At 39.4% G+C, this 26,651-nt stretch overlaps 1 protein-coding gene across 6 annotated transcripts in view; it reads right to left on the bottom strand.

The window, feature by feature from the left end:
• Positions 1–26,651, bottom strand: part of ANO4 (anoctamin 4) — a 198,067-nt gene that overhangs the window by 26,945 nt on the left and 144,471 nt on the right. For all 6 annotated transcript variants that reach the window (XM_055809048.1, XM_055809052.1, XM_055809049.1 and 3 more), the window contains 7 exons: positions 21,901–22,035; positions 21,060–21,156; positions 20,580–20,640; positions 13,895–13,977; positions 7,948–8,088; positions 5,152–5,316; positions 1,502–1,538 (listed from right to left, as the gene is read on the bottom strand). In XM_055809048.1, coding sequence (XP_055665023.1) covers positions 1,502–1,538; positions 5,152–5,316; positions 7,948–8,088; positions 13,895–13,977; positions 20,580–20,640; positions 21,060–21,156; positions 21,901–22,035 — 719 coding nt within the window. The remainder of the gene's footprint in view (positions 1–1,501; positions 1,539–5,151; positions 5,317–7,947; positions 8,089–13,894; positions 13,978–20,579; positions 20,641–21,059; positions 21,157–21,900; positions 22,036–26,651) is intronic.

Genomic DNA, 26,651 nt, shown 5'->3' on the forward strand with positions numbered 1-26,651 from the left:
CTTCCTAGATGTAGAAAAGCCCTGACACTAGCTAAAATCAGCTGTGTGTTTCCTCTGATCAGAGACAAAAATCTGTCCATCTGGTCCAAAAATATCTTAGTGAACATCAACAATGTACAGAGATATCCAGAAGCTCAAATCAATTTCCTCAAACCACTTCTACACATGTCATAATATGGTTTGCTTAATAGGCCTTCAGAAAGAGTCTCATTTCAGGTTTCTTGACACCAAGGAGCCCTTGCCAATTGCTGCCAACTACTGCAATCTTCCAGCATGATTAGGATCTCCAGAGACTGCATGAACCATGGATATATGAGTGATTAGCCTATTGCTACCGCAGTGAGAGTACGTGCTGTCCTTAGAAAACATGTCCTTACTCTAGCATAAAGATCACCTTTATAGGTGAGCTGAAAAGTTTACTCCAACTCAGAACATCATTAGAGTTTAGATGTTGGTAGAGCTGATAAATCAGTTATTTTGCCTCCAAATTACTGCCCCTTTTAAAGACACATATTTGATAGTCAGTAAGTACGTGTTTCAAGCCATGAATTTGGTTTCCAGATATGATTCCCCCATTTCCAAGTCTTCACAGAACCCAAGGGTTGTGAGTGCTTGTATTGGGTCTGGCTGAGCCCCCCAGCAGCCCTCATAGCGCTGTGCTTGTATTGGCAGCTAGAAAGGGGGTGACCGCACACCAGGGTTTTGGCTGCTGCTGGGCAGCGCTCACACGGCATCGAGGCTGTTTCTCCAGCCTTCTCCCTGTCCTCACCAGCAGGCTGGGGGTGGGCAAGATCTTGTGAGACATAGCCAGGACAGCTGACCCAAACTGACCAAACAGATATTCTGTACCATATGATGTCTGCTCAGATGTAAAAGCTAAGAGAAAGGAGGAGGAAGGGGAGACATTCATTATTTGTGACGTTTGTCTTCTGGAACAACAGCTATGTGTACTGAAGCCCTGCTTCCTGGGAAGTGGCCAAACATCACCTGCTGATTGGAAGTAGAGAATAACATCTTTTGTTTTCCTTCACTTCTGCACATGTGACTTTTTGCTATTGCTTCATTAAACTGCCTTTATCTTTACCCACATGGTTTTTTTCATCTTATTTTCTCCCACCCTTTTCTGCTGAGGAGGGACGGATAGAGCATCTTGGTGGGCACTTGACGTCCATCCAATGTCAACCCACCACAGTGTTCAGTCTCTCTGAAAACTCATGTTTTTTCTTCCAAGGTTACAATTTTATTAAGTTCTTAAAAGATAATGGTTTGGAACAAGGATCAGTCATGGTAGGTGGGCGATAGTTGTTCACCACTGATTGAATGGCACTATAGCTTAGTTTATATACTCCTTTATTATAAACTTCAGAAAAACATTATTCCTATAGATTGCAAATTAATCAGGATTTTTCATATTTATACAGACAGTATGAATGCTATCACAGTATAGGGACCAAAAAAAATCAGTACAATATCATTCAATTTTGTTTTTAACATTGCTTACCTAAATTTGTCAGGAAAAGAGCAACCTTTTCATACAGCTGTAACAGAGAAGAAACAGCCTCTTAGATATGTGACCAGCTCAAAAATAAAGAATTGCTTCTAGGTAGAGTAAATTCTCTCATTATATGTTAAATCTGACATCCAGATAGTCTCTGTGATGTTCTGATAATGATGATAATAAAACTATATAGTAATAATACAATAATGATATAATCAAACAAGGAACAGTAATATTTTAAAAACTTATACTAAGCTTTTTTCATCCACAATTTATGGAGAAAAAATTGCTGTCACTGTTCCTATTTTACATACACAGTGAAAAAGCGTGAGAAAACTTTTCCAAAAAAACCAAAGCAGAACAATAGCACAACTGGGAGTTTTGTTTTAGCTACGTATGGAACATTTATCTCACAAAAAAAAAATAATCACCCTAGTAAGAGCATGCTTTGGTGTGTTGGGTATTTTGGGCTTTTTGGTTTTGTTTGGGATCTATTTTTTATTTTGAAAGAGAAGATACTGGGGAAACAGGGTCACTTCAGAGAAAGTCTTTCGTAATCCCCATCACCAGACGCATTTCTTACTCTTAGTTAGTGGCACTGTTACAAATCTTAAGTGGTACTTTCTGTGCTTAGCAGATACCATGCTCTCAAAATCTCTGGGAGACTGCAAAGTTCATAAAGCTTACAAAAACTAACTCGGAGGGCTTTCACAATTAGTATTTGTGAAGGGGCTTTGAACCTATGAAGTACATCACCACCACCATCAGTATTAGTGTAAATTAATGCAATGATTTCCATTTTCTTTAAATGAGTCTGGATCCTGGTCCCACAAAACGCTAGATGTCCTTAACTCACTGATGTCTACAGGCTTACAAAGCTCCTCATATTTCAGGCTGAAGTACTTACTCCTAAAGTGCATATCAGCAATGTTTCTTCTCATTTTCAGTTATCCTTATAAACTCTTGCTTAAACTGAATTATGTACAATTTACAGATCAAACTGCCTGGTTAAGAACTGAAGTCATCCTGAATTATCTCATCCATGTTAACAACTACTTCTTGCTTCTATTAGCTTTTTGCTGCCTTTGGAGTAAATAGTTTTCTTTCAAGTAATGAAAAAGGTGGTTTCTTCTAGGTTCAAAAGGGTAACTGTAAAAGTGCTAAATATCTGGGTGGTTTATATCCTGATCCCAGCAGGGAGTGTACTGTTTTACAAATGTTTGTTGCTCTGCAGAAGCGGGTATCAAAGCTGTATTCTGTCACTGTTCCTCCTGGAACAGTAAAGACCGTGTTAGAGGTTCTGTTAACAATGTTTGTATCCAATTATCTGCAACTGCTGTTTATCGCTACTGGTCCCAAGGCACCATGTTTAGGATCATGTTCTGCTCTGTGTTCATATTTTCTATGGACAATATCACTGGAATTAACAGCTTTTATTAACCAAGGTAAAGCTAATGATTGTTCCCAGGTCAGGCTGCAGGATTATCTGGGAGACACATTATGCTTGAAGGTGATTTTTTTTTTTTTTGTTATGATGAATGTGTCAGTGTTAAGTACCTAGCTTTCAGAGCATCCGGTCTAGAAGTTACTTGTGGTCTAGACCTTTCCCCTGATGCTTAGAGAGGTTGTCATCTCATACCACAATCACTGGCAGTTTTCCAGGCTTCCTAGCAGTGAATTCCCTACAGTTATACACATCTAGGTCCATTCAGATTTGATTACTGCATGTTTACTTGCTCTCCTGCTACTTTTCTTGAGTCACACCTGAATTGCTCCTGGGGAAAAAAGTTGTTCTTTTGGGGGGTTTGTTTGGTTTCTTTTTCCCCAAAGAAATCTCATTACTGTCCTTTGGTAAACTACATTAATCCATCATGGGAAGTGAGGGATTGTTCTTAAGTCTTTTGCAAAACTCCTGCGGTTTCATATTTTGGGGATCTTTTTTCTCCATGAGTTATATCCAGATCTAAGGCTGTTGTGTTTATTGCATGGTAATAAGTATAAAGCTTAAACAATCCACCTTTGCAGTGCTCTACTTATTTGATGTATTTTATGAAGTAAAACAAAGTTTCTCAAAAGGCACCTTCAAGCCATTTTCCATTATTTTAAAAATTTCTCTAAGCTGTAAAACTCTTTGAGAACCAAGCAATTTTTTTTGGTGCAGTATTTCTTTGTTGCTACTTCACTGAATACACAATGACTTTTACTGAGAGCTTGGAAATGGATGTTGTACTGACATAGATATATCTAGTTTTCTTTTTATTTCTTTTGTGCTTATTGTGTGCTCTAGGTGGATTAAAGAAAACCCCTAAAAGCTGCAGACAACAAACAATAAATCAAAAAAACATAAAAGAAAAGAGCCCTCGGTACTAATTCAGACAGAATAATAGTTTCCACCTCTTCTTTCTGTCCTTTCTCAACATACAGACCCACATTAGGGAAAACACAGGAAAGTCGACAGTTCTTGACAGATTGTCCTAGCCACCAATACAGTCTTGCCTATGCCAAGGGGAGAAATGAAGTCCTGCAGAAAAGCCTCTTGGAATTTCCTGCTATATAAATGAGGGGCTGTTAAAATTAATTTTTAGATTATGAAAAGGCTTGGGTATTGCACAGAAAAGAAAGCAGTCTCCAGTCCAGCACCTGAAAATGTGCAGGCCTGAAATAACATCTCATATTTCCCCTGGGAAGTAAGTCAGCATATCTGCTGGAGCAAAGCCTAACATGCTTTTTGGAGAAGATGCTTCCTTCTGAGTGGATAGAGATACCCCACCCTGACTCCAGTACCTGGATGGTTTGTAGGCTGATTCCTCCTCCTCCCTGAGATGCATTCTTATAATGTCAGTTGACAAAAACCTGATACTAAAAGGCCATATACCTCTTGGCAAGAGCAACTAATGGAAGACATATTGCTATCACAGCAATATACAGAAGTATCTGCATCTCGATGGAAGGACGACACTCATTCCCTATCTAATCTATATTATGCTGTCTTACTGGGACTGTTACCACATAGAAATTCCATTTTTGTCTTTGCCCCAAGTCTAGTTCCAAATTAGTTCACAAGAATAGCTTGACCTTAGCCAGCCCCCCCTACAATGCACCCAGACCATGTCTCTGGTGTATCTTGGCAAAGGCCATAGGCAACTCATGGAACAAGTCATGTCTGCTGAAGCTTTGTGAAGTTTACAGCCCAAGGAAGTTCTCCTACAAATGGACATTATGTCTGTATATGCATATCCTCACTGGTAAACTATTGTGAAAACTGAAGCTGGAATTACTGAAACTAGTACAGGTAAGAGTTAAGATTGGCCACTGTATTTAAAAAAAATAAACCAAAACACTAATTAAAAAGGAGGATATTAATGAAATAGACTGAAACCTGCAAACATACAAAAGGAAAAAACAGGCAGAGGTTAAAACAGGAGTATGGACATGTTTTTAGAACATTCAAACGTGCTTTTCACTATGTTTTAGGTTTGAAATTGTACTTTATACGTACATTACTTTGCAGTCATTTATGTCCATCAACAATAATGCCATGTCTGGCTTAGCAAGACATTCCATTCCTGCTGGAAAAGGAACCTAAAGCACTCAGTGGTCTGCAAGCTGATCTGATGCTCAGGTATAACTTTGGATATGTTAGTTTTACTCACCACATTTAGTAGCATGATGATGCAAAAGTTGATGCACACTGCAGTCCCTGTAGTTGCAACCTGAGAGTTATTCCTGATTAAAGCCCACTTAAAGGCAGCAAAAGTGCTGACAGTCACAACACGGTAAATAACAATTCCAAAAACAGCAGCAATCACCACACAGATCTAAAGCGGGGGGGGGGGGGGGGGGGGGGGGGGGAACACAAAAAAAAAACAAAACCAAAAAGAGAGAGAGAGGAGAATCTGAAAACATTCAATAGAACAGGAGTTGACTTCTTCCTGCAAGTCTGAAAACTAAAACAAAACAAGATTTGAAAAATACATCCATTTTGATTTCAGAGAAAGGTTTCAACAAGAATATTCTTCTTATTGTGAAGTCATTTTTATTTTCCATAGTCAAAAATATCTTTGAAATCATATTAAAATACTCTTTAGTTTTAAACATTTTCTTGAAAATGTACCTCTTCCTTAGTATTAATATGGGAAACAGTGTTGCCAACTCTGGGAATTAGAAGTTTTCCTTACACGCATGTTCCCCAATGTGCAAAGGCTAGTCCCAGGCTGATGTCCCAACTTGATGATGTCACATTTGGGATGGATTTTGTGCTCTGATGGACTTCACACTTACAGGAAAAACTGTGTCCATCTGTAAGCACTGCCTCAACAACAACCCTGACAACGTACTCTAGCAAGTTGTTTCTTGCTACAGTTCTGGAAAGATTCTATCTAGGGAAGATATCTGGAAAGATTCTATCTCCTCATACCTCAACAAGGTAACAAATTCAATTGCCCTTGTAATTTCTTCTCTGATGAGACTTTCAGCAAAAGTGACAGTTATAATGTGAAAGCCATGCAGCTGAGCCAGGATGCTAAATTACTTGATGTTCTATATGCAACAGTTGAGTACTAAATGACAACTGTTTTCCATTGTGACCAATTTACGTCACAGTTTAGCAAGGTATCTAAAGGACAAACAGTTGGGAATTAGCTTGGGTGACTCATCTCATAGAAACTCTGACACAGGGCTTATTAGATAAGGAGAGTTACATACAGACAGCTTAAACCTATCAAACCAGAAATATACCTAAGCTAATTGAATAGGCAAAATTATTTTGAAAACACTGAATACTAATCAAGCTGGTTTAATGTTTTATTACTTACAACATTGATTGCCATAATCCCAGTGCAGAAGAAAAAGTGTGCATGAATGTGAAGGATTCTCTCTGGGTTCCCTGCATAGTGTTGAGGGGAAGGACCACTTTCCTTTGTTAACAGGGAAACACTAACCTGGTTCCAGGTGTATTAGTAACTGCACTGTGAGAGTCAATGCCATGAAATTTTGGGAACTGCTCTAGCTTGAAGTTTTGGTAAGCATATATCTCCTGTGCTTAAAGCTATAATTTTTAAGGAATATTTTTACCTGAATGGGGGAAAATTCAGAGTTTTTCTAACTCACTGGAAGCCCACGCTATGCCAACAGTAAAAAATATCTTCAGTGAACATAATCCTTGTCCTGTTTCAAGGACTGTTATGGAGACAATTTGTGGTGCATGCAATTCAGAGCAAGGCTACTCTCTCTGGCATTTTGAGCAAGATCTATCACTAGGCTAAGAAGATTAATGACGTTTGCTAAAGGTAGGAAGTGAAAACTGTCCCCCTTAGGAAAAAAAAAATAATATTTATATATAGGGAAAATATGCAAAATGTTGCAGGTGTAGAATCAGTTCTGAGCAGATACTGCAGTCCTGAGCAGACCTAAGTGTCTTCAAGGGCTGAGCCAGACAGTACCCTGACTCCTCATGCCCAGTGTTTCTCTATGTTTCTCTGTCCATTCATCTGACATACCAGAGCACAGTTCATCTCAAAAATGCTCTTGCCTTTCTTGTCCAAGATTGCTTTGGACAATTTTAAAGCCATTAGTTTCTTGCAAGCCCTCTGCCCTGTTCCCTCACATCTCATTCAAACACAAAGTTGCTGGGCTAGCTCATTTACCTGGCTCTCCACAGCTCCTGAAATTATACACATATATCTAATTTTCTAGCCCCCTGGAAAAGCCCTAGTAAACTCCACAAGGGTCTGAGTTGAGGCCAGTTGTGTTTTCAAGACCAGTCATACCACTGCTGTTGTCATGTGAATAACAGTGAGTAACAACAGCTTCAGTGAAGTTAGAGGATGGGGGCATTTCAGCAGAAATGCATGTATCTCTCTGTTAGGTGAGATTTCACTGCTGCATTTAGTTTTGCACTTCAGAAGGTGGGGAGATGTCTCATTTTACACAAGTAACATCAGTTTCTCCATTTCAATTGCATTAGGAGTATGAACCCTCTTTCCTTTCTTCCTCAATACACTGAAAAACCAGGACATATTAACATCATTAAGGCACCTTAGCTAGGTTCTCTGTAGAGTTTGCGAAGAACTGCCTCTTCCTTGGCATGTCTCCCCAGCACTCTGCACTGTCTACACAGGGAAGGCAAGTAAACCAGTGAGCCAGTTCCGTCAGCTGAAGCTGGAGCCTAAATGTGAAAATGTCACTATTCTGGCATGTGTGTTGCTACATAGTGTTGTACGTATAGCCTTGAAGGAAAGACTTAACTATCTGTGAGACTCAATGAAGAGTAAACTAGTGTAGCACTTTAAGAAACTCAGGTGATTTTCTATGTATTGATTTTCAGCCTGTGGTGAACACGCTAGAGTTTATTTCACTTTCAAGCAGTCATATCTAATATCCATACTCTCTCAGCAGAGGTAATATTATTTTGTATTTTTTCAGCGGTAAATAAATAAAAGTTCTCAAACCATAAAAAATATTCCAGATGCAGAAACAATGAGTCTGCTGCATTTATCTGCAAATGCTTGATAAGGCTCTGGCTTCCCGGATATGGGGTTCATTCGTTCTTTCTTGGAGTACTTGGCTTCAAACTGCGGACGTATTTCCTCCTAAAGAACAGACAGACAAGGTTCACATACAGCACAGGTAGGAAAGATTCTGTAGGAAACTTCATTTGTCAGATACTGTTGTTGGGAATTACATCTTTGAATTCAGCAGGTGGTACAGCTACTATAAAAGCTGAGCTGTGAAATCAGGTGTCCTTCATGGGGACTAGAATAAATCACTGTACACATGAAAACATATTGGAAGTAATTAGTAAAGTCATCTAGACAATGCCTTTTGAAACTATATGACTGTAAATCAAATCATTTTAAAGTTCATACCACAGAGTTTTCCAGCCTGGTATTATCCTATAGATACTGGAATTCTACATCAGAGAAAAAAAGAAAAAAAAAAACAAACCACCAACTTTTTTCCAAAACTAATTGCCATTTGCTAGGTAATTGGTTACCTTCCCATTATCAGAAAGAAGTTTCTCAGCATTTGAAGAAGCTGCCATCATGCCATCTAATACTGCTCAATCCCTTCCCAGCTTGGACAATATTATTAGCAGGAACAGCTTTCAGCAGCAGAAATATCAAGTCCTGCTTTGCCATGAAAACTCTCTTCTGAAATAAAACCTGGGGTTTCTTGGGGAGAGGCTTGGTTACATCTGTTTACAGCATTGTCAGAAGACAGGCTCACCCTTAGTTGCAATAAGACCTCACATTTTTCAGCTGTAGTAGGGCTACCCCACCACCCTGCCACCTGGGATGTTCACCAACAGCTGTATATCCTGTGCCACCTCACCCAAGTTTGACATCAGAGATGCTGTCAGAGATGAGACAAAGCACCAGGCTGTGAGGATGAACTGTCACAGCTGCTGGCAGTACATTTACATTAGATCAAGTTTTACAATGCTCTGATGCATGCTGGAGAACTGCTCCATGGTAAACTGGCTACAAGGGAGCACACAGGCAGCTATGGACTGTCTTTGCAGCTTTTCCACCAGGTCTCTGCTGTGTATTTCTTTATAAATGCCAAGAACCCAGCTTACCAATTTCAGTCACTTCCAGCCCTTCAACTGCATTTAATTTAACTTTGACTGAAAGTTGTAAATACCTGGACCTTAAATGACTGCATTGAAATAGGTGAATGTTAACTGCTCATACAAATATTTAGAATGTTAATAAAAATAAGATATCCTAAAATTCTACACCCTTTTAATAAAATTCTTCCCGGGGGGGGAAGTTGCATCTCATTCTCTCGAATTTTGAAGGCACTTTCTCAGTACAGTTAATTTCCAAACTCAAGCAGCAACCTGGTAACATAGCATTAAAAATCTGAGGCAGGTATGCTCAGTGGCAATGCCTGTGTTACTAATTACATGCTTGAGGAAATCAGCCCTACACTAGCTATATACAAAGGCTAGACATGTTTCTGTGGAGGCAGGGTAACACCTTGCTCTTATTCTACCTTGCTCAAGCTGTTCCTGTCATATCAGGGCTGAAGGTTGCTGAGCAGACCATAACCTAGCAAGAGAAACACTGCAATTAGTATCCCTGTGTTCCCAGGGACAAGCAAAAGGCCAGAGTGTGTTAGCATTGAAGCAGGATGCTTGAGAATGACACCCTGTAAATTGTGCAAGGGCTCTGCCAGCTGGCTTACTGAGTCATACAAGAAACCCTTTTTTCTCTACAGCTTTCTCTAAGACAAGGTTTGATTATGTTTTAAAATCTGCGCTAAGGGGAAGTCCTTGTCATATCCACCCATCCATGCATCTGGGTATCTCCTGCGATCTCCACTCAATTCAGATAATGCAAGTGCTGTTTTTACAGATACCCTCTACACAAAAATGAAACTCTGACATGAACCTTCATACCTGTTTAATGACACTTAGCAATGCTAAGCACAGCTTGGGGTAGGAAGTGACCAGTACTATATCTGTCTGAGCTTAATGACAGAAAGTGACACTGAAGAAAAAGGAAAAAGTACGCTGTAAACAGCAACAGAAGCCATATTTCAATGGAGAGTGCCAGGAACTCTGGTTGGTTTCTTGTTGTATGCCCAGCCAAGACCCAGTTACTCTCCGTGTCTCCCACCTTGCACCTAATTTACAAGAAAAGGAAATCCAGATATGCAGGTTGAGAGAGTCAGAACACATTCAGCTCATGTCCCCAGGCTCGGTGACCTGGACACTGCAGGGGCTGCTGCATGATTGCTTTGGGTGAAAATCTAAAGTAGTGAGGAATTCACAAGGTTGTATATCTGAACAACTTCAATTCTGCTTCCCATCATCTTCATTGTTTCATTCATTTGTCTCTTCATTTAGAGCAGAGAAGTGTTAATGAGGTGATAGGAAGCCTTATAAATGTTTCCCCCCCCCCGCCACCCCCCCCCCTATTGTTGGCAGGAATTAATAAATTTCCCTCTGTAGCAAAGCCTAATTTTTCAATTTGACAATGAAAATTAAAGCAAGCAAAAGCTAGACATAGCAGATAATGTTAATAAAAATAACAATCTTTATTATCAAAAGCTTGTGACTTAAAATGGCAATTAGAAGTCTTCAATTGATTTCTTTGAAATAACTAATAAAAGAAATCAGCTGATTTTTTCCAGTGATAACTGAATGGAACATAGAGAGGAAATTTAATTAGCACTGATTTTATTAGAAAGTAGCACTGTAGGAGTAAAATTTTTCACCTTATGGAGGCAAAATTCTCACTGACATCTCAATGACATGTACAAATTTATGATCAAACTCAACAGGATGTGTCTTTTTCAATCTACACAAAACAGACTGTTCTCCTTCCTACCAGCTTCTCAAATATGGATCATTTCAACTCTCTACTCACAGAAGAAATACTGATTTCAGGAGTATCAAGTATGGATTAATATGTGCTGCCTTAGGCCAGATCTTTCTGCACTAAAAGAGCTACTCTAAATCTCTTTGTAAAATATATCCTTCTCTTTCAGGAGGTTTCTGAGTCCCTCCAGTACTGGATTCTTGCAGGAGTCCTATCCTTTCTATCCAAGGATATATTGTCCTCTATAGCTCAGATGTAGAAAGAGGATTTATAAAAGACCGAAAATCTGAATCTTGATCAGATTGATAGAACCCCCAGAAGTAAGTCTCCTTGCAAAGCTTGCGGTTTGCAGGTCATCCTGCTTGCAGCTGAAGGCAATGGCAAAGTGAAGAGGTGGACTTCGAACCACAGAACAGGGAAATGATCTCAATGCTTTCTCACCTGGGCCACTTGCTTCCAAAGTGTGACTGTCTCAGGGGCAAAGTCCTGCAAAGACCCCAGTGCCAATGGAAAAGGTTAGCATTTGATACTCAAGAGGAAGAGGCAATGGTCCATAGAACCTTAGAGCAAGGACATGCTTGAGTTGTGCAGTAAGTATGGGCACTTGCAGCTGGAGTATTTTCAGAGAAGACACCTCTAAGTATACCTTCCTGAGATCTCACTGAATGCTGAACAAAGGAGGAACTGATGCCTCAAATGCCAATGAGATACTGATGCTCTGATGACTGGTCACATAAATCTTTGCAAAGCAGCCAGTTGAGCTCCTATTGGCATCTTTAACCTCTAACTTGGGAGAGAAAGGTACCTTCTGGCACATGGCTTCTGAAAGGACTGCTACCTCCTGCTGTAAAGACTTGAAAAACTCCCTCTAGAACTGTAAGAAGGTGCAAGGAATAGGTCTGGAGAAGTTACACTCACCACTGCCCCAGGGCACTTGACCAAGGTCTTGTTGACAGAGCTCATTGGAAAAAGTCTGGTGTGAGAAAGACCAGCTGGCCATCAGCAGGGAATGGTCTGCTGGTTCAGAAATCCTCTGAAAATTACCAACATGCATGTGTCACCCTGAAGCCCAAACTGAAATAATCTGCCTGCGGAACGTAAGCACCTCTTATAAAAAAATAGTGTTATTTGATAGACATCATGAAATAAACACACCATATTTCTATGAGGATAGTTTCAACTACCAGAAGCTCTTTCAGGCTCTCTGACTGGAAGAGGAAAAATGTAGCAACTGTATTCTCTTTGGTCTTTTCAGTGTTTATTTCAGCTAAAGACTTAGTTGCATAGGCATGCTAATGCTCTCCCAAAAATGCTTAGAAAGAAAAGAGTGACTCTTGCATGGGAACGCTTTCCTCCAGGCTCTGCAAGAGTAGTAGCAGCAAGGTTTGGGCATAAAGAGGAGAGGGGAACAGAATGGGGAGTGGTCCTGAATGGGCTTGAAGCTGTTGTGCTCACACCTGAGCAAAAGCCTCCTTCAAGCACTACCACAGCAGCCAGAAATCACTTAGTATTATTACATGGGAAAAAAAACCCCAACCAACCAACCAACAAACCAACCAAAACAAAACAAAAAACCAAAACCACAGCATCACTTAAGGACAACCTTACCAGGAAATTCAGTATTTGTAAATGAACTGATCATAGAAGATTCAGGTAGACTGGCTTTATAAATCAGCATAATCCCAAATCCACTTAGACTAAATGGTGAAAGGTGCAGATACGTAACATCCCAAACTATAAACATCTGCAAGACCAGGCTTCCTGGGAAAAACATAAAAAGGGCCTCATACTGTTCCTCCTTGTATATTTGTTAGTTTAAATTCTCCTTCTTATTCTGGGGACACTGAGCTATAATCCTGACTTGGAAATGGCATCTCTCTTTTGCCTCTTGACAGCAGCAGCAGTAGCTTTTTTGCAACCAGCCATGAGGGGCCATGATCACTGCAGGTCGATCCTGACCAGTATTTGAATGTCAGGCAGGACCACCGGTGTGGTCCCTCTGTAACTCATCAGCACTGGCAAAAGCAGGCTGCTAATCTCAGGAGAGTTAAATCAGCACTAGAGTATTTTCTAAATTTACGACAGTAGTCCTGAAGTGTCACCAAGAATTGACAGCATATATGCACAAATGATAATGTTCCTTTTGCTACAAAGAAAACAATTTCTAGTTGTGTAAGTTATTTTCTGTGATGTTCTTGGATTATTTTCTTAGTCATTAAGCATTAAAAAAATAATCCTATTAGCAAATGAGCAATTGTACAGTTTCATGTGTTCATTGAACTACAGTGCCTTGTAGAGACAAAAATCCTGTAAGTCAGAAGTCTGTTTCTCTGCTGGCAAGATTAATGAAAAAGAAATTCTTCCACAGAGGGAGAAATCTAGAAGTTCAACAGCACTGAGACCACAACAGCAGCCTCTTACAGTCCCTCCAAGACCTTCAGGACAGTCTCTGGAGGGGAAGGAGAGCAAACTGTGGACATCTATATGTCCAAATCCCGCTCAAGGAGCGCTTTTATGCAACACCCACTGAATCTTGCTTTTCTCCTGCATAATAAAACCTTCTAGTGGAAAAAAAACCTTAGACCTCAGCTCTCCATCCCAAAACCATGCTGTTTCTTTCTGGTAACCACCACAGAAAAAAATTCAAGGCTATTTTTTGCTGTTTAGTTTCCTCCCTAAGGGGACTTTCTCTATCAGCAGAGGATGAATTAAATCCTTTGAGTTGGTTCATCTCCCTCAGTCTCTCCACAGCGCAGTATACTTAGGTTACCAGCACCTGAATGTTCAGAAGCTGGTACAAGCCTCACAAGGATTTCTTCTCCATCAGTATTCTTAGTGGCTATTTAAAATGATAGATAAAAGCTCATTTGCCAAAATGAATAGTACCCTGTGTTGTAAAGAATTTCCTTGGATTCAAAAGTAAAAATTTTTATCTAAAATGATTATTTCCTATTTTATGAAGATTGGAAGAATGAATTTAAAATATTTAGAAAAGAAAAACATGCTTACATTTTTACACAAAACTTTTCATATTAAAGATTAAAGAGTACATTTTTTTTATACACACCTCTTCTTCTTCCCAGTCTATCAAGTCCCAGTCATACGCAATTACTGCTCGCCTTCTTTTCCAAAACTCCAGAAATACAGTTGCTGCAGCAAACAGAAAAAAAATTACGAAAATGTTTTTAAGTCAAGAAAATGTTAATACCTATCAAAGAACTGTTGAATGAAGCTGTTACATTATTTTAATTTCTTTGCATAAATGGGTTCCTTAGAACAGCAAATCATGCTGATGATCAAAACTGCTTTCAAAAAGCATTGCTTTCTAAGGATTACTTTGTGTGCTTCAAATATGATTGAGGCTTTACAGATTTCATTTAGTGCTAATGAGAATGTTTCATTTCTAACTAGCCAAGGAAGTACTCTCAAGAATAAAATTGTTCCTGTGAGTCATCATTACTAGATAAAGCAGATTTCTCATGAAGCTAAGGGTCTCTGTGAGCTATTGTAGATTAACCAGTAACCTTCCTTTTTTGAAGACCATTTACAGTACACAGAAAGCGGAACCCAGAGGAAGCACATTTTTGCATGTGTGAATCTGCAGAGTACTACTGAGGAAATGGGAACTTTTGTTTTACACCTTTCTAATCCAGCCCATTTCTTTTATACTACATGACTGTGTATATGTGGTGTGGAATTAATATCTGACAATTAAACATTGTGCTGTACAGCCCTTATTGACAGAGTTCAAGATGGTGTAATATGCCTCTACATGACTATGCTTCCATTTTGTGATGGAAAGAACAATTAAGGAAGCACTCAGTCATTAAATAATGTGTTCATATTGTGGGGATTAATACTGGGCCTGTTTATGGGTATATAAGGTTTTTTGATTTGTTTTGTTAAAAGACTGTAGAAACTGCCTAAAGCTAACACAATCAATGGGGAGGCTTCCTCTACCACTGTGAGGTTTGGCTCTTCCCTTTGTTGCTCACTAAAAAGCACCAGGCTGATAACCTCTTTGTTCATGAACTAGCACAGTATCAGCTGTAACAGTGTCACAATCGCCTGGCAATACGTTCCACATCCAGTCCTAAAAGCCTCTCCTTAACAGACTATCTGCCCTACTGCAGCATACTGATAGCGATGCAACATGATACTAAACACTAATATCAATTTGGTGAAAGTGAATTTTTAGCTAGTAAGAATTATTATATTTTAATGTATTAGCCAATGCAGCTAAGATATTCTTAGAAAATGAACACTGCGAGCAGATAAGGTAAGGTATCAAAAACATGTTTAAAGGGGCAGCTATTTGGTTTGAAGGCTTTTTCATATATCACATCATCCTTTTCCTGAAAGCTGGAGTTATGTTACACCAGGTAACCAGCTGCTTTGAGTTAATCTAATAAAGAAAGTAAGTTCAATCTCCTGAGCCTAATGTTTCTATGACTCTTTGTAACAATGTCAGTATGATTGGTTGGGATCAGCAAAACTAGTAAGTGCTAACCAGGCTCCACTGCTGCTGAAACACCACAGTGTTCATTCCTTGACTTGTCTTCTGGTGGAGCTGCTTCTCTCATATTAACTCATATTGAATTATTTTGTATAGGCTAAACAAGCAGCCCTGAACTTTTTGGAGACCTGGGAGAAACAAGGCTGATTGATTACTACCAGTCTGTTTCCATTCCAAAAAGCAGCTGGAAGCAGGACTCAAATGGGTGTATGAGTCCACAGGCATGAACCTCTCAGATAAGTCTGTGCTGAACCATACTTTTCTTTCTTCTTTTGCACACACCTGGGGTGAGGAGTATTTAGTACATTTAGCACCTGTCAGTGTAAGTTTGTTCAGTTACTGAAGCTTCTTTAGAAAGCTATTTTGAAATCATTAAGTAGCAAATAGGATGATCTGCATAGTGCTGTTTTAGCTTTTACTGTGCTGTGCTTTTCTTCCTCTACCCAGGTCAGTATGCACTTTTCCCTTGCTAGATATTTAAAATTGTGCTATAAATAACCATCCTTGATTGATTCACAGTACTACTGAGGTCTTCTAGAAACATACTGCATTTTGAAATATCTCTGCTTTTTTTCTAGTCAAGTAATCACTAATACCCTGTATCACACTTCAGCATTCTTTTCTGACTTTAACAGCTCAACAGGACATGGTTGTACTTTTTGTTCTCCCATTTTCCAATTGGTATGTTTAAACCAGATGCTAAGAATTCTCCAAAAATCCTGCTCGGAATTTTGAATTTCTTATAGGCCTTAACTCCCAGGTCTTCTGCTATCTTTTTCTATACTATGCTTGCCCTGCTTCAGAGCTCAACCTTGCAGCTCAGTCCTCAGCATCCACTTGTACAAACAGCTGTCTTGCCAACATTTCCTCAGATGCTTCTGAAATAAGCTGTGATTTTATCTAGTAAAGCAAATGGCCTCTTGCAGCAAATAGTTTAATCCTGATCTTTCAGAAATCCTGTTCCTGTTGTATTTCAGAACAGCATTTACTATATGCATCTGACTTCTGGAATATATTCTAAATACCAGGAATGTTGCTGAAGAATGTCCTTAAATTCTGTCTCCTTAGAGAGCAGATCAATGTGAATGTTTTACGGTAGATGCAAGGTTTGTAGGAAAGTAGTGTCTAATTGATATATTTAGAAAAAAATGTTTTATGTTGGTATTTCTTATTGCCTGAAAAAAGTGTTAAATTTTTCATGAAGGCCTTCCCCCCCGTGCCCCCCCCCCCCTTAACTTTCAGCAAGTGTTCTAAAGCTACTTCCTTTATCAGAGGAAACAGGCTTCCAGGTAGACAAGAAGAAATTTCAAAAAGGACTTTTCTTGTGTCCCTTAGTCTCCCAAAGATATATAGAGACAGAGAAATTACCATCAGCCCACCTTGTCTCTAGCAAAGCATAAGAAATGATAAATAGCTGGACTCTCCTGTTGGACAGTTACCAGTTACAGAACTTTGCTACTGAGCTTCAGGAAACATCTAGATAGCGATATCTTTGCACTAGCTTTCCCCAGTACTTCAGCTGGGAAAGGGAAAGCTGAAATTCCATCTGGCTCTACGGCAACATGTTGGGAGTCAACTAATTATCAAGTTTACCTAGATTTTTCTCTGAGAATGACTTTTTTTGCACTTTCACTGTCAACATATATTTGGAACAAACATCTTTCTTTCATTTTCTGTCTTTGGTAGAGAATCCAATTCAGACAGTAAAAAGAGAGGAGTTTTTCCTAGGAATGGGATCTACCTTTTCATCAAGCTCAACATATCTCAAGAAGTACGTAAAGGGCAAAGTGTAGGTGTTTCCCTCTAGCACAGAAACACAAAAATTGCCATTGCTCACCTCTTTTTGAAAGCTTTAAACATCTGGAAAATATAAATACTAGAGATTCTCAAAAGGAAGAATTCTTTTCCAGCTTCTGAGATGGTGACACCTCAGTGAGCATCAACAACAATCTGTTCACCAATAAAAATGCATTAGTGTTTATAGGGACTTACTGTTTCCTATAAACCACAGAGATTTTCAGCTTCAATCCTTTTGAAAGGGTTTTTCCTTTCAACAGAATCTCCAGTACAGGAAAGCTTATACAAACTACCAGTGAATTCCTCCTGTGTACCAAAGACAGTCTTATATTTTGTCCTTTGCTACGTCAGTCTAAAATGAAAGTTGTTTTATGTCTTTCAGGTACAGCTTAGTAAAATCATATTTTTTCCTTATTATATCAATTACTTTTACTTCTTATATAAAATTTTGCTTAAACTGGGCAGAAATACAATAAATGAGGTGATGGATCAAGATATTTTTTGGACAAAAGTGTGTTTCTATTCCAGTTATCTCCCAGTGCACTTGATAATTCCAACCTTACTTTGATGGGACCCACTTACCCCACAGTGAAGCATTGTAAAAGATGGGTCCTTGTGCTTCAGAGTCCTACAGCCAGATTCATTGCCATTCCACAAATTGGGCAGCCCATACTGATATTTGTTGTAATTCCTCTCCCTAGCCTAGCCAAAGCAGTTTGCTCATCATTTGGAGAAGTATTTTATTTCTATTTTAAAAGTGAGCAACCCACTTTGTCCATCAATTAAACATGTCTTTAAGAGTAAAGGAAGGAAACCACCATACAGATCACCTCATGCCTGGTTTTGAAAACTCCAAGCAAATGGCTGAGGCTCCTCCCTCAAGATGGGAGTTCACGAATGGTTCCACAGACAGTCAAGAATGTACTTTAGATAATAAGACAGTGGCTAAGCTCAGGCTAAAGAGGTAACACAATTCTAGCTGCCTTATCTTGCTTTCATTTTCTTGATTTAAAATCACTGCCATCATTATTTTGTATGCTAGTATCTGTCAAGCTGAACCATCTAGAAGGCTGAACTTTTTACAGCCAATTTGTCATGCACTTGCCAGTTGTTTCATGTTGACAGAAAACATTTCCACAGTCAAACTGCTATCGTTATTTCTTCTCTTCTCCTACAATTTGCTGAGATGATGGTAATGCCCACATCTGCCAGCAGGCCTACTGCAGCTTGAAAATCCATTTAAGACAGACGGTAAGCCAACTCATAAAAACAGTACCAGAAAACCCCTGGGAAGTGTAGCTTTCCTTGTTCTAAAGCTGCTTTAGCCCTAACTGTGTGGAAAATACCTCCACAATTTCACTGTTGTCTCAGAAAAGTCTTATTTAAGAAACTACAGTTTTGGTGGAGCCACAGAACCGCCCCATGCCCCAAACTCTTACCCTACACTCACAACCTCCGTCCTGTTGCTACCGCTACATGGCAACAAGCTCACAAGCATGGTGTAAGCCAACAAAAGTGGTGGGGAAGTCTCTCACCTCAGACACTGTCCAATAGTCTCTTCTCCACTAGCCAAATCACGCAGAGGGCAGCATTTGATATATTTTTTCTTATCTCTCTGTGGGCTTATGTTCTGGAGATGCATGGATGGGCAGCGCATTTCCCACTCCTGGCAGGCTGGTGGGGAGATATCCCCAGAGGGGATTGGGTCTGGGAGTCTAACAGTGATTCTGGAGGGGAAGGGAGGAGAGGCTAACCAGAGTGAGGTGCAGCTCCTGTCAACCAGGAACAGGAAAGAGAGAAGGCCTGCAACATTTTGTAGGCAGGCATGCTCAACCTGCTCAGCCTTCTCCCAGGCTGCAACCACAAGGCAGGACCAGGCATGGTTACCTAGGTGAGGGACTCACCTTACTTAGAGCTGCTTTTCCTACAGCCCTGGCTCTGGGCAGTGCTAAGACAGGTGCAGTGTTGTAAGCACAGCTATTTCCTGATATCAGTAACTGTTAAGGAGGAACAAAAGCACTTGTGCAAAAAGCTGCGCTCCAAAGATATGCTCACCAGCAGTTAGGAACAGTGACATAAATGTTCAACAGTGTTAACACATTGATTTTCTTAGCTGAGATGGAAGTCCCTGCCTCTAAACTGTCTTGGAAATTTTCAACTTCAGTGAGCACATAGAGAACAAGGTTGGAAAAGCTGAGTAAACATCTAAAAAAATCTTTAAATTTTTGGTGATCCTCAGCTCTGGTATAGCTCTAAAACAACACTGAAATACCAAGGAGAAACATAAAATCTGTGGATTTTTTCCTTAATGTAACTTGTGGTATTTTAACACTGTCAATATTACATGAAATGGCATGAATAGGCTTGATTAGTATACGACCTAATTTTATCAGTTAACTAAGACAAAAACAGAGTTTTGGAGCAAGGAACTGAGACAGACAGGTAGGCTAACCTGTGTTGTTCTGATGGCTCTGATGTTGCCTCCTGGATATCTCTTGTGCCTCAGTAAAGAGATTTGCAATTTAAAATGGAGATTATAAGAATTACTTGGACATCTTTCCAAAGCAGTTGGAGATGTTTGAGTAAGAACAGGAGAACGATGGCTAAATCAGGATAGGTCAAGCACCTGGAGCTGTGAGATGGATGCCATTTTTCAGGCACCTCATCGAGCCATTTTCTAAAGGTGTTAACCTTCTCTCAGAATGGCATGGTAGCAGCTAAGAGTCTGGGCATGCTCAGGGCATATTTGAAAGATTTTTTTGTGCTGCCAGAAATCATTGTTTCCTCTTACCTTCAATTCTGCTCACAAGACCACAGTACAAAGAATAGTTGAGCCAGAAATAGAATTGTCCTATGGGCAAAATTCAGCCTCCATGGCAACAGTTAGACCACTCTTGGATCAATTTGTCACTCAACTCTCACATTTATTTCACCAGTTTTGCTTTAATTACAACCGATTTACATGTATTGTAATTAAAACAAAACTGATGAAGTAAATGGAAGATTTGGTTGAATGGCAAACCAGCTTACATATATTTAAGTTTTCCTGCTGTTCTACAAGGTGGGAAAAACAATACATTAATTCATTTTAGTACAGACACTAGACTAAGCTGCCCTAAGCTAAGAGAAGCCCTGAACAGTAACAGAGAAAAGGCCTCAGAGCCAACAGATCAAAAACCAGTTACAGCCCACCCCCCAGAATATAACTATCTGCATAGACACTACATACTGCACTCATGTTTTTATTTTAATCAAAATTATCACATAACCTGATTTCAACCACTTCCATCTTCCTTTTGCAGAAATAGAAAAGAATCAAGCCTATATTGATTTTTTCAGTGTTTGAAAAAAAAAAAGTGCTAGAAATTACAAAGGCCTATGTTGCATCACAATCTTTAAGAAGATTGTGCAATTACTTAATATCAAAACAAAAACTTACCCCATACCGCCATGAAGACAGCAAAAAAGACAGTCGCTCCATTGTCAAAAAGGTGGGTTACCTGAGGAATACATATATTAATAGTGTGATCAATTTGTGATAATTTGTGCCTACTTGGCAGCCTGGCCTGGGACTGCCCCCTGGCAACACCATGCGTGAGCATCATTTCAGACCCAAAGCATTAGTTTTATGGAGCCACATAGAAAGGATGGATCATAAGATAAAGTCTGATGCCAAGGACATCGTAGCACGTGCATCTAGGACATGACCTCGGGGACTGTTGAATCTCTTAAGTGCAAATTGCAAAGTGTATTACAACCCACACTAAGTCTTGGTAAAAGACAGTGAATGTTAATATTGGCTGAACTTGATCTGCTCTTTCAAGATTTCAACTACCCAAGCTCACTAAAGACAAATGCAAAAGGCAAAATTAATGCTTTTACCAGGAAAGCATTTCTATTTGCATAGTTCAAAACATACCTTGGCATAAACACAGCTGTCTGACAACCTCATGAAGGGACAGTATTTATCACATATAGGACACATTATGATATCTGTAGCTTGACAGACTTCTTTACTGGAAAAATAGTAAAGATAATAATTAATAGTTTGATGCACAACAATCAGTCTTAAAATGGATTGATAAGTATCACTAATAATCAGTTACGTATTGAACAATACTGGGTCTGTAACTAAAGCCAAGATGTTCATAACTGCATATATATAATTAATATTTCTTGACTGTCTAAGACTTCAAAGTATATAGTCATAACTGCAGAGGCCAGATCTTCAGGGCCAGCTGAGAAGCATCTCTTTACCATTTCCAGCTTCTCCTTGAGTCAGAAGTGACCTTTAGTAGGAGGGTGAGGATGACTGCAGATAAAGTTAAGCTTAATGTGTTCTTAAGTGTGCAAGAACATAGAGGTGCAGCACTCAGCAGAAGGTCCAAGGCGTTCATCTGAAGCATGCCTCCCTGTGGTGCATCTTTGGGAGGGGCCTTAAAAACAGTGAAAATTCCCCACTCTTCTGCTGGCCTGTTACAATAGTAATGAAGTAGCCCTACGTTTTCCCTACTTCATACTGAGTTACCAGCATCATCAGCAACTGGAGCTGGGCAAGAAACATTGCCTCCTATCCCAATTCAGGAGCACAAAACAAGGAAAGCTTGATACTGGGTACCTTATGAGAACCAAGCACACTCTTTTCCTCAGTATTCATTCAACAGTTCAAAATCAAATATTTAAAAGTTCCTGTGAAATTCTCCTAAATTATTCATAATAACACACAGTTGTAATTTCCCCTGTAAAAGTGCCCACATTACCTGACTTGGCAGTGGTTCAAAGTGGTGACTCCATACAAAAAGACAAACAATCCGATGAAGGCAGCTGGGAAGAGCATCCCCGTGTACCAGCCTAACCAGGCAAAGTACAGCCCAATTTTCTCACCGAAGTACCGTCTGTTTTAAAGCAGAACACAGCAAAGTTACCTGCTATTTAGAATAAATCTGCTTAATCTTGCTTGTTAATAGAAAATAAGTATTTCTATCATATCCAAAGAGTAGATTAGAGAGCAGAGTCAGAATTCCCTGAAGAAAAAGCCTGCAACTAGGTTTCTAAATCCATGCTGAAGGATCTGCCTTACAAATGAACTTAAAACATTAATTTAAAATTCACTAACAACAGTTTACAGTGACATGAGTGGAGACCTCAGAAAGGAAACACTGAGCTCATTTGTAACTATGAAACACCTAGTTCTTTGTATCTGGGAAATTGATGGCTTGCCTTTCAGCTGTACTTCTGAAATGCATTGAAATCAGTTCCATCCCTAAAACTGGTATAACAGCAAAAATTATTTAGGCTAAAATTATTTCTAAAAAAAATAATCAGCCAGAGGTTATTCTCCAATCCAGTTCATTTTCATTTGATTCTTTCTTTTCTCAGCTCATTTCCTAGAAAACTAATCTCATAATTCTACCACAGGTGGAAAGTAAAGGGTAAATGAGGTCCACCAAATATCTTTATGTGTCATCTTGCACTCCTTTGAAGAAAATAGTTTGAATTAATCCTTATTTGTAAGTTATATTGCTTAAACGCTAACAGCAAAATGGCCAGGAAGCTCCTATTTGCTACATATTCATTAGCATTTTTGTTCTCCCAAACACAACCAAACCTTTATTTATGTGTTAAGGAATACATCAAGCATACAAAAAAACCTGCTGAACTCAGCATAGGAGCAGGCTCATGCATTGTCTTGTGCTTGATGGTCTTGTGCACAGTAGGCAAATGATCAGATTAGGATGCTTTACAAATCAATATGTAATTGTTGTGATAACAATGAAGATGACAGGAGATTATTTGCAAGATTAGTTTTAAAGAATGAGGCAATATGATATTCTTGCACTTCAGAGACTTTGCAGACAAACCTGCATACCAACTGAATTTGAGAATAGCTGCTGATGAAAACCCACTCTTATGCTAACGATGCAACTTCTGATATGTCCAGAAACAAAGAATGCAGTGAGCTACCACTGCTGGCTTCTTCAAGCTACCAGAAAACATCTTTAGTAAAAATTTCACAGTGAGGAGGAAAAGACCCATGATGGGCTTTAGGGCTGGAGGCAGTAGAGAATACAAACACTTGGTCTGAAATGGACAAAATCATCTGTTTTCAAATGGGTATAAAAAATTTCCTGTGGGAGCAATATCTGTCTCGGCTGAGCTCATGCTCTGCTGAATGATACTGACCACTGATTATTATCATTTGAGTTTACCGGATCTGTATGAGAAGCCAAATATTGTCATGTTGCTTTTATTCTGTCATTCAACAGAGACTCAAATTTACAGGCTAAAGAAGTGGCAAGATAACAATAACAAGGGCAGCAGGTCTGGCTGTAAAAAGACACACTAGAAACTGCTTTTGGAGTTCTGACTTACGAGTGTTAGTGAACCCTTTGGCCTAATTAGGGCTGACACCTAGGATGTCAAGCTGTGCCTGCTGCACTGAAAAGGCAAGCTCACACTTTGAACTTACTTCCACTGAGTATTTACAATCTGTTTTTCTCCACGTACATAGGTCACAGTAGTGAAGGAAACCTAACATACATCAAGATTTATTTATTTCATTCCCTACATTCAAGGATAAATGTTTCCTTGTTCCATTTGTTGAGCCTTTCCACCTAACAGTGCAAACCATAGTACTTTTTTTTGATCTAGAGATCAAACAGATTCATCCTAGATGAAGACCAAAGCAAGGCTTAGTGTGTGTATAAAGAAGAATGGACATGACGGCAGCAACCCAAATCTCTGCAACATAAGGAAAAGGTGTCTGAGGCCATTTGTGAGCCTGGTTTTTAAACCTAAGTGCAGCATGTTGACATTACTTTGATACATATTGGTTTAAATATGGACAAACAGCCTCAGTCTTCCACTATTGCCCTTTGCTTCACAGCTTGTATTCCACAGGTTGTACTATTGTAATTTGCATCAGGATAAAGTTAATATTTAATTTCTTCTGGCCCTGTAGCTAGCATGTTTTTTCTGAAAGTTTCTGCTCAGATACCATTAGGTTGAGTGCTATAGAAACAAACGATGACAGTAATAAGGTCTTTGGAGGCCTTCCTAGGTTCCATATTCAGAATATTTCCACATTCATTTCAATCCATAATTGGGTTAGCCTGGACCATCATCAGGAGATGAAGATGATTTAGGGATACCTTTGCCACTCTTTCCCTTCAAGTTGCACCAGATATGAAGAATAAACTCTTTATTTCTTCTCTGTTGCTATATGCAGAACAGAAATTTCATATAGCTCTCCACAGTGATGGCATTTCTCTTACCTGTATGCTGGCACTTTAGCCAGAACGCATTAATCTACATGAAGAATTCTAGAGATTTTTTTCCTAGGGTGCATCACTGTGCATTAGTTATACCTAAATTTCACTGATTATCACTCTGCTCATTGACACCCTCTTCAAAATTTTCCAGTGTTGTTAACACCTGCATTTTTGTTAACTTTGCTAACTTATTACTATCCAACTTTTCATATTGTTAATAATAATAGAAAACAATGTTTGGTATCTTTGATGGTTCTTCTGTCTCCCCTGAAAATTTCCTCCACAACTAATATAAAAAGCACAGACAAAAAAACCCCAAGCACCTAATAGAATAATCCATATCACCTATCCTCATATATGGTGCACCATTAGAACTATAAAAAAAATAAATAATATTCAGCTTCTCCATTTTATGCTAGTGTGTATACTAGCCCTCCAATATCATCTGCCTTAATCTGTCTCTCCCCTCACTGCATTCCAGTGGTAGAACTATCACTGATTTAAATGGGCCAAGATTTAAACCTCAGTATTATAAATCAGGCACATTTTTAAAAAGTATTAAGCTAGAAAGACAGACTTTAGATGCGTAAAACATGATACTGAATCATTCTGTATTTAACAACCTTCATTATATAATCTTTTGCTTTCAGGATACCTAGAAGGAAGTCATAGAGCTAAAATATAGACAGGTTTGGACTCAAGCCAAGAACCTAGTGGTGGGAAAATCACTCAGGGGAAATTAGAGAAAACTGGGGTCTGATAGAAGTTGTAGTATTACAGAAACCCTTTTAGAGTAAAACACAGTTGCCACTTTCAGGATGGTTGGTATGCATGGAATCTGCTCCACCATGGCTCCCTAGGCAGCACAGCCTGCTATCCTAGAGGTGCAGTGGAGGGTGGAGTGGAGTGGAGACACTGCAACCAGGCTCTGCTGTACTCCCTGCAGGATTGAGAACCTGATGGTACCACACAGCTGATAAGCTGCATAGTAGCTGTCAGCTGGGAAATACGAGAGAAGATGTCCATTGCTGAGGCAGAACTGTGGTGAAATCGTTTTCCTTAGGCAAACCTTGCTCATTATATTCTCATTATAATACTAACACACACCTCCATCCCAAAGTTACCCACCTCCAAGGTACGATCACCCCTCACCAAGCATGCACTTTATATTTTTATTGGCTATATCTTTAAATGAGAAGTGAGAGAACTTTACACCAATCAATAATAAAAGAACGAATGACTAGAGTCACTCAAGATCCACCCGAGAGTAAACAAAAGTATAAAAAGTAGACAAATGAGGGGAGAAGTTAGGGAAGACTCCATCATAACTTCCGGGATCGGTCGATAGGCTGAACCTGTCTTGTCCCCTATAGGGACGCCTATCAGGAAAGAACTTTATCTCATGCATGCTTAATAACTAACTCATGCTAGCCTGATTATAGTTTGGTTGTATATTACTTCAAGCTTGTTTTTGCAGATAGTCGCTATCACTGGCAATCACAAACCTTAATTTGTCACTATTTTATATTAATAGTGTTATTCTGTAAACTATCAGTGTTAGTCCTTTGTGTGTGCTAGCAGTCACCTGCAGTGGGTCACAAATTCGAATAAAGTGGGAAGACCTGCCGAGGGGTCCCTCTTGTGCTGTTGGTGAATTTCCCTGAACAAGTCAGTTGAATCACCCTCTGATCCAGCAGGGCTGTTCAGTGAAGGGTCCCTATAATGGGATGCTGACAGACTGGTTGGGCACAAGGGTCTCGGCTTTCCTGGGGCGCTGATAGACAGATCCTTTCACATGACACTATATCTTCATTAATTCTTTTTCAGGTCAGAATGAAATCCTATACAGAGTTTTTTACATCACAGAAACAAGTTGTGAGGGAGCTAGAACTTTCCAACGGGTGTTTTGGCCACATGAAGCTCTCATGTCAGGGGCAATGGGATGGGGAGGAAGGCTTGACAGGAGACTGAAAGGGAGTTGTCAGCTTGCAATCAAGTCATTTAATGTAAACAGAGTAAAACACTTTACTCAGACATTACACTTGCTTTCAGGTTCATTCAGGTAGCTTTACAATCACTTTATAAATAGTTTTCTCCTTCCCTTTATGTCCTGTAAATAACATGCACAAGCAGCAGCAGAAGCAATTTGTGTGCAGCTGAGAGGGAAGTAACTATGCACAGAAGTGTGAAGAAGGTGCTCCAAAGCTCCCGGGAATCACTGCAACAGTGTCTATTGATTT

The sequence above is a fragment of the Falco peregrinus genome, chromosome 6 (assembly GCF_023634155.1).
Source record: "Falco peregrinus isolate bFalPer1 chromosome 6, bFalPer1.pri, whole genome shotgun sequence".
NCBI lineage: Eukaryota > Metazoa > Chordata > Aves > Falconiformes > Falconidae > Falco > Falco peregrinus.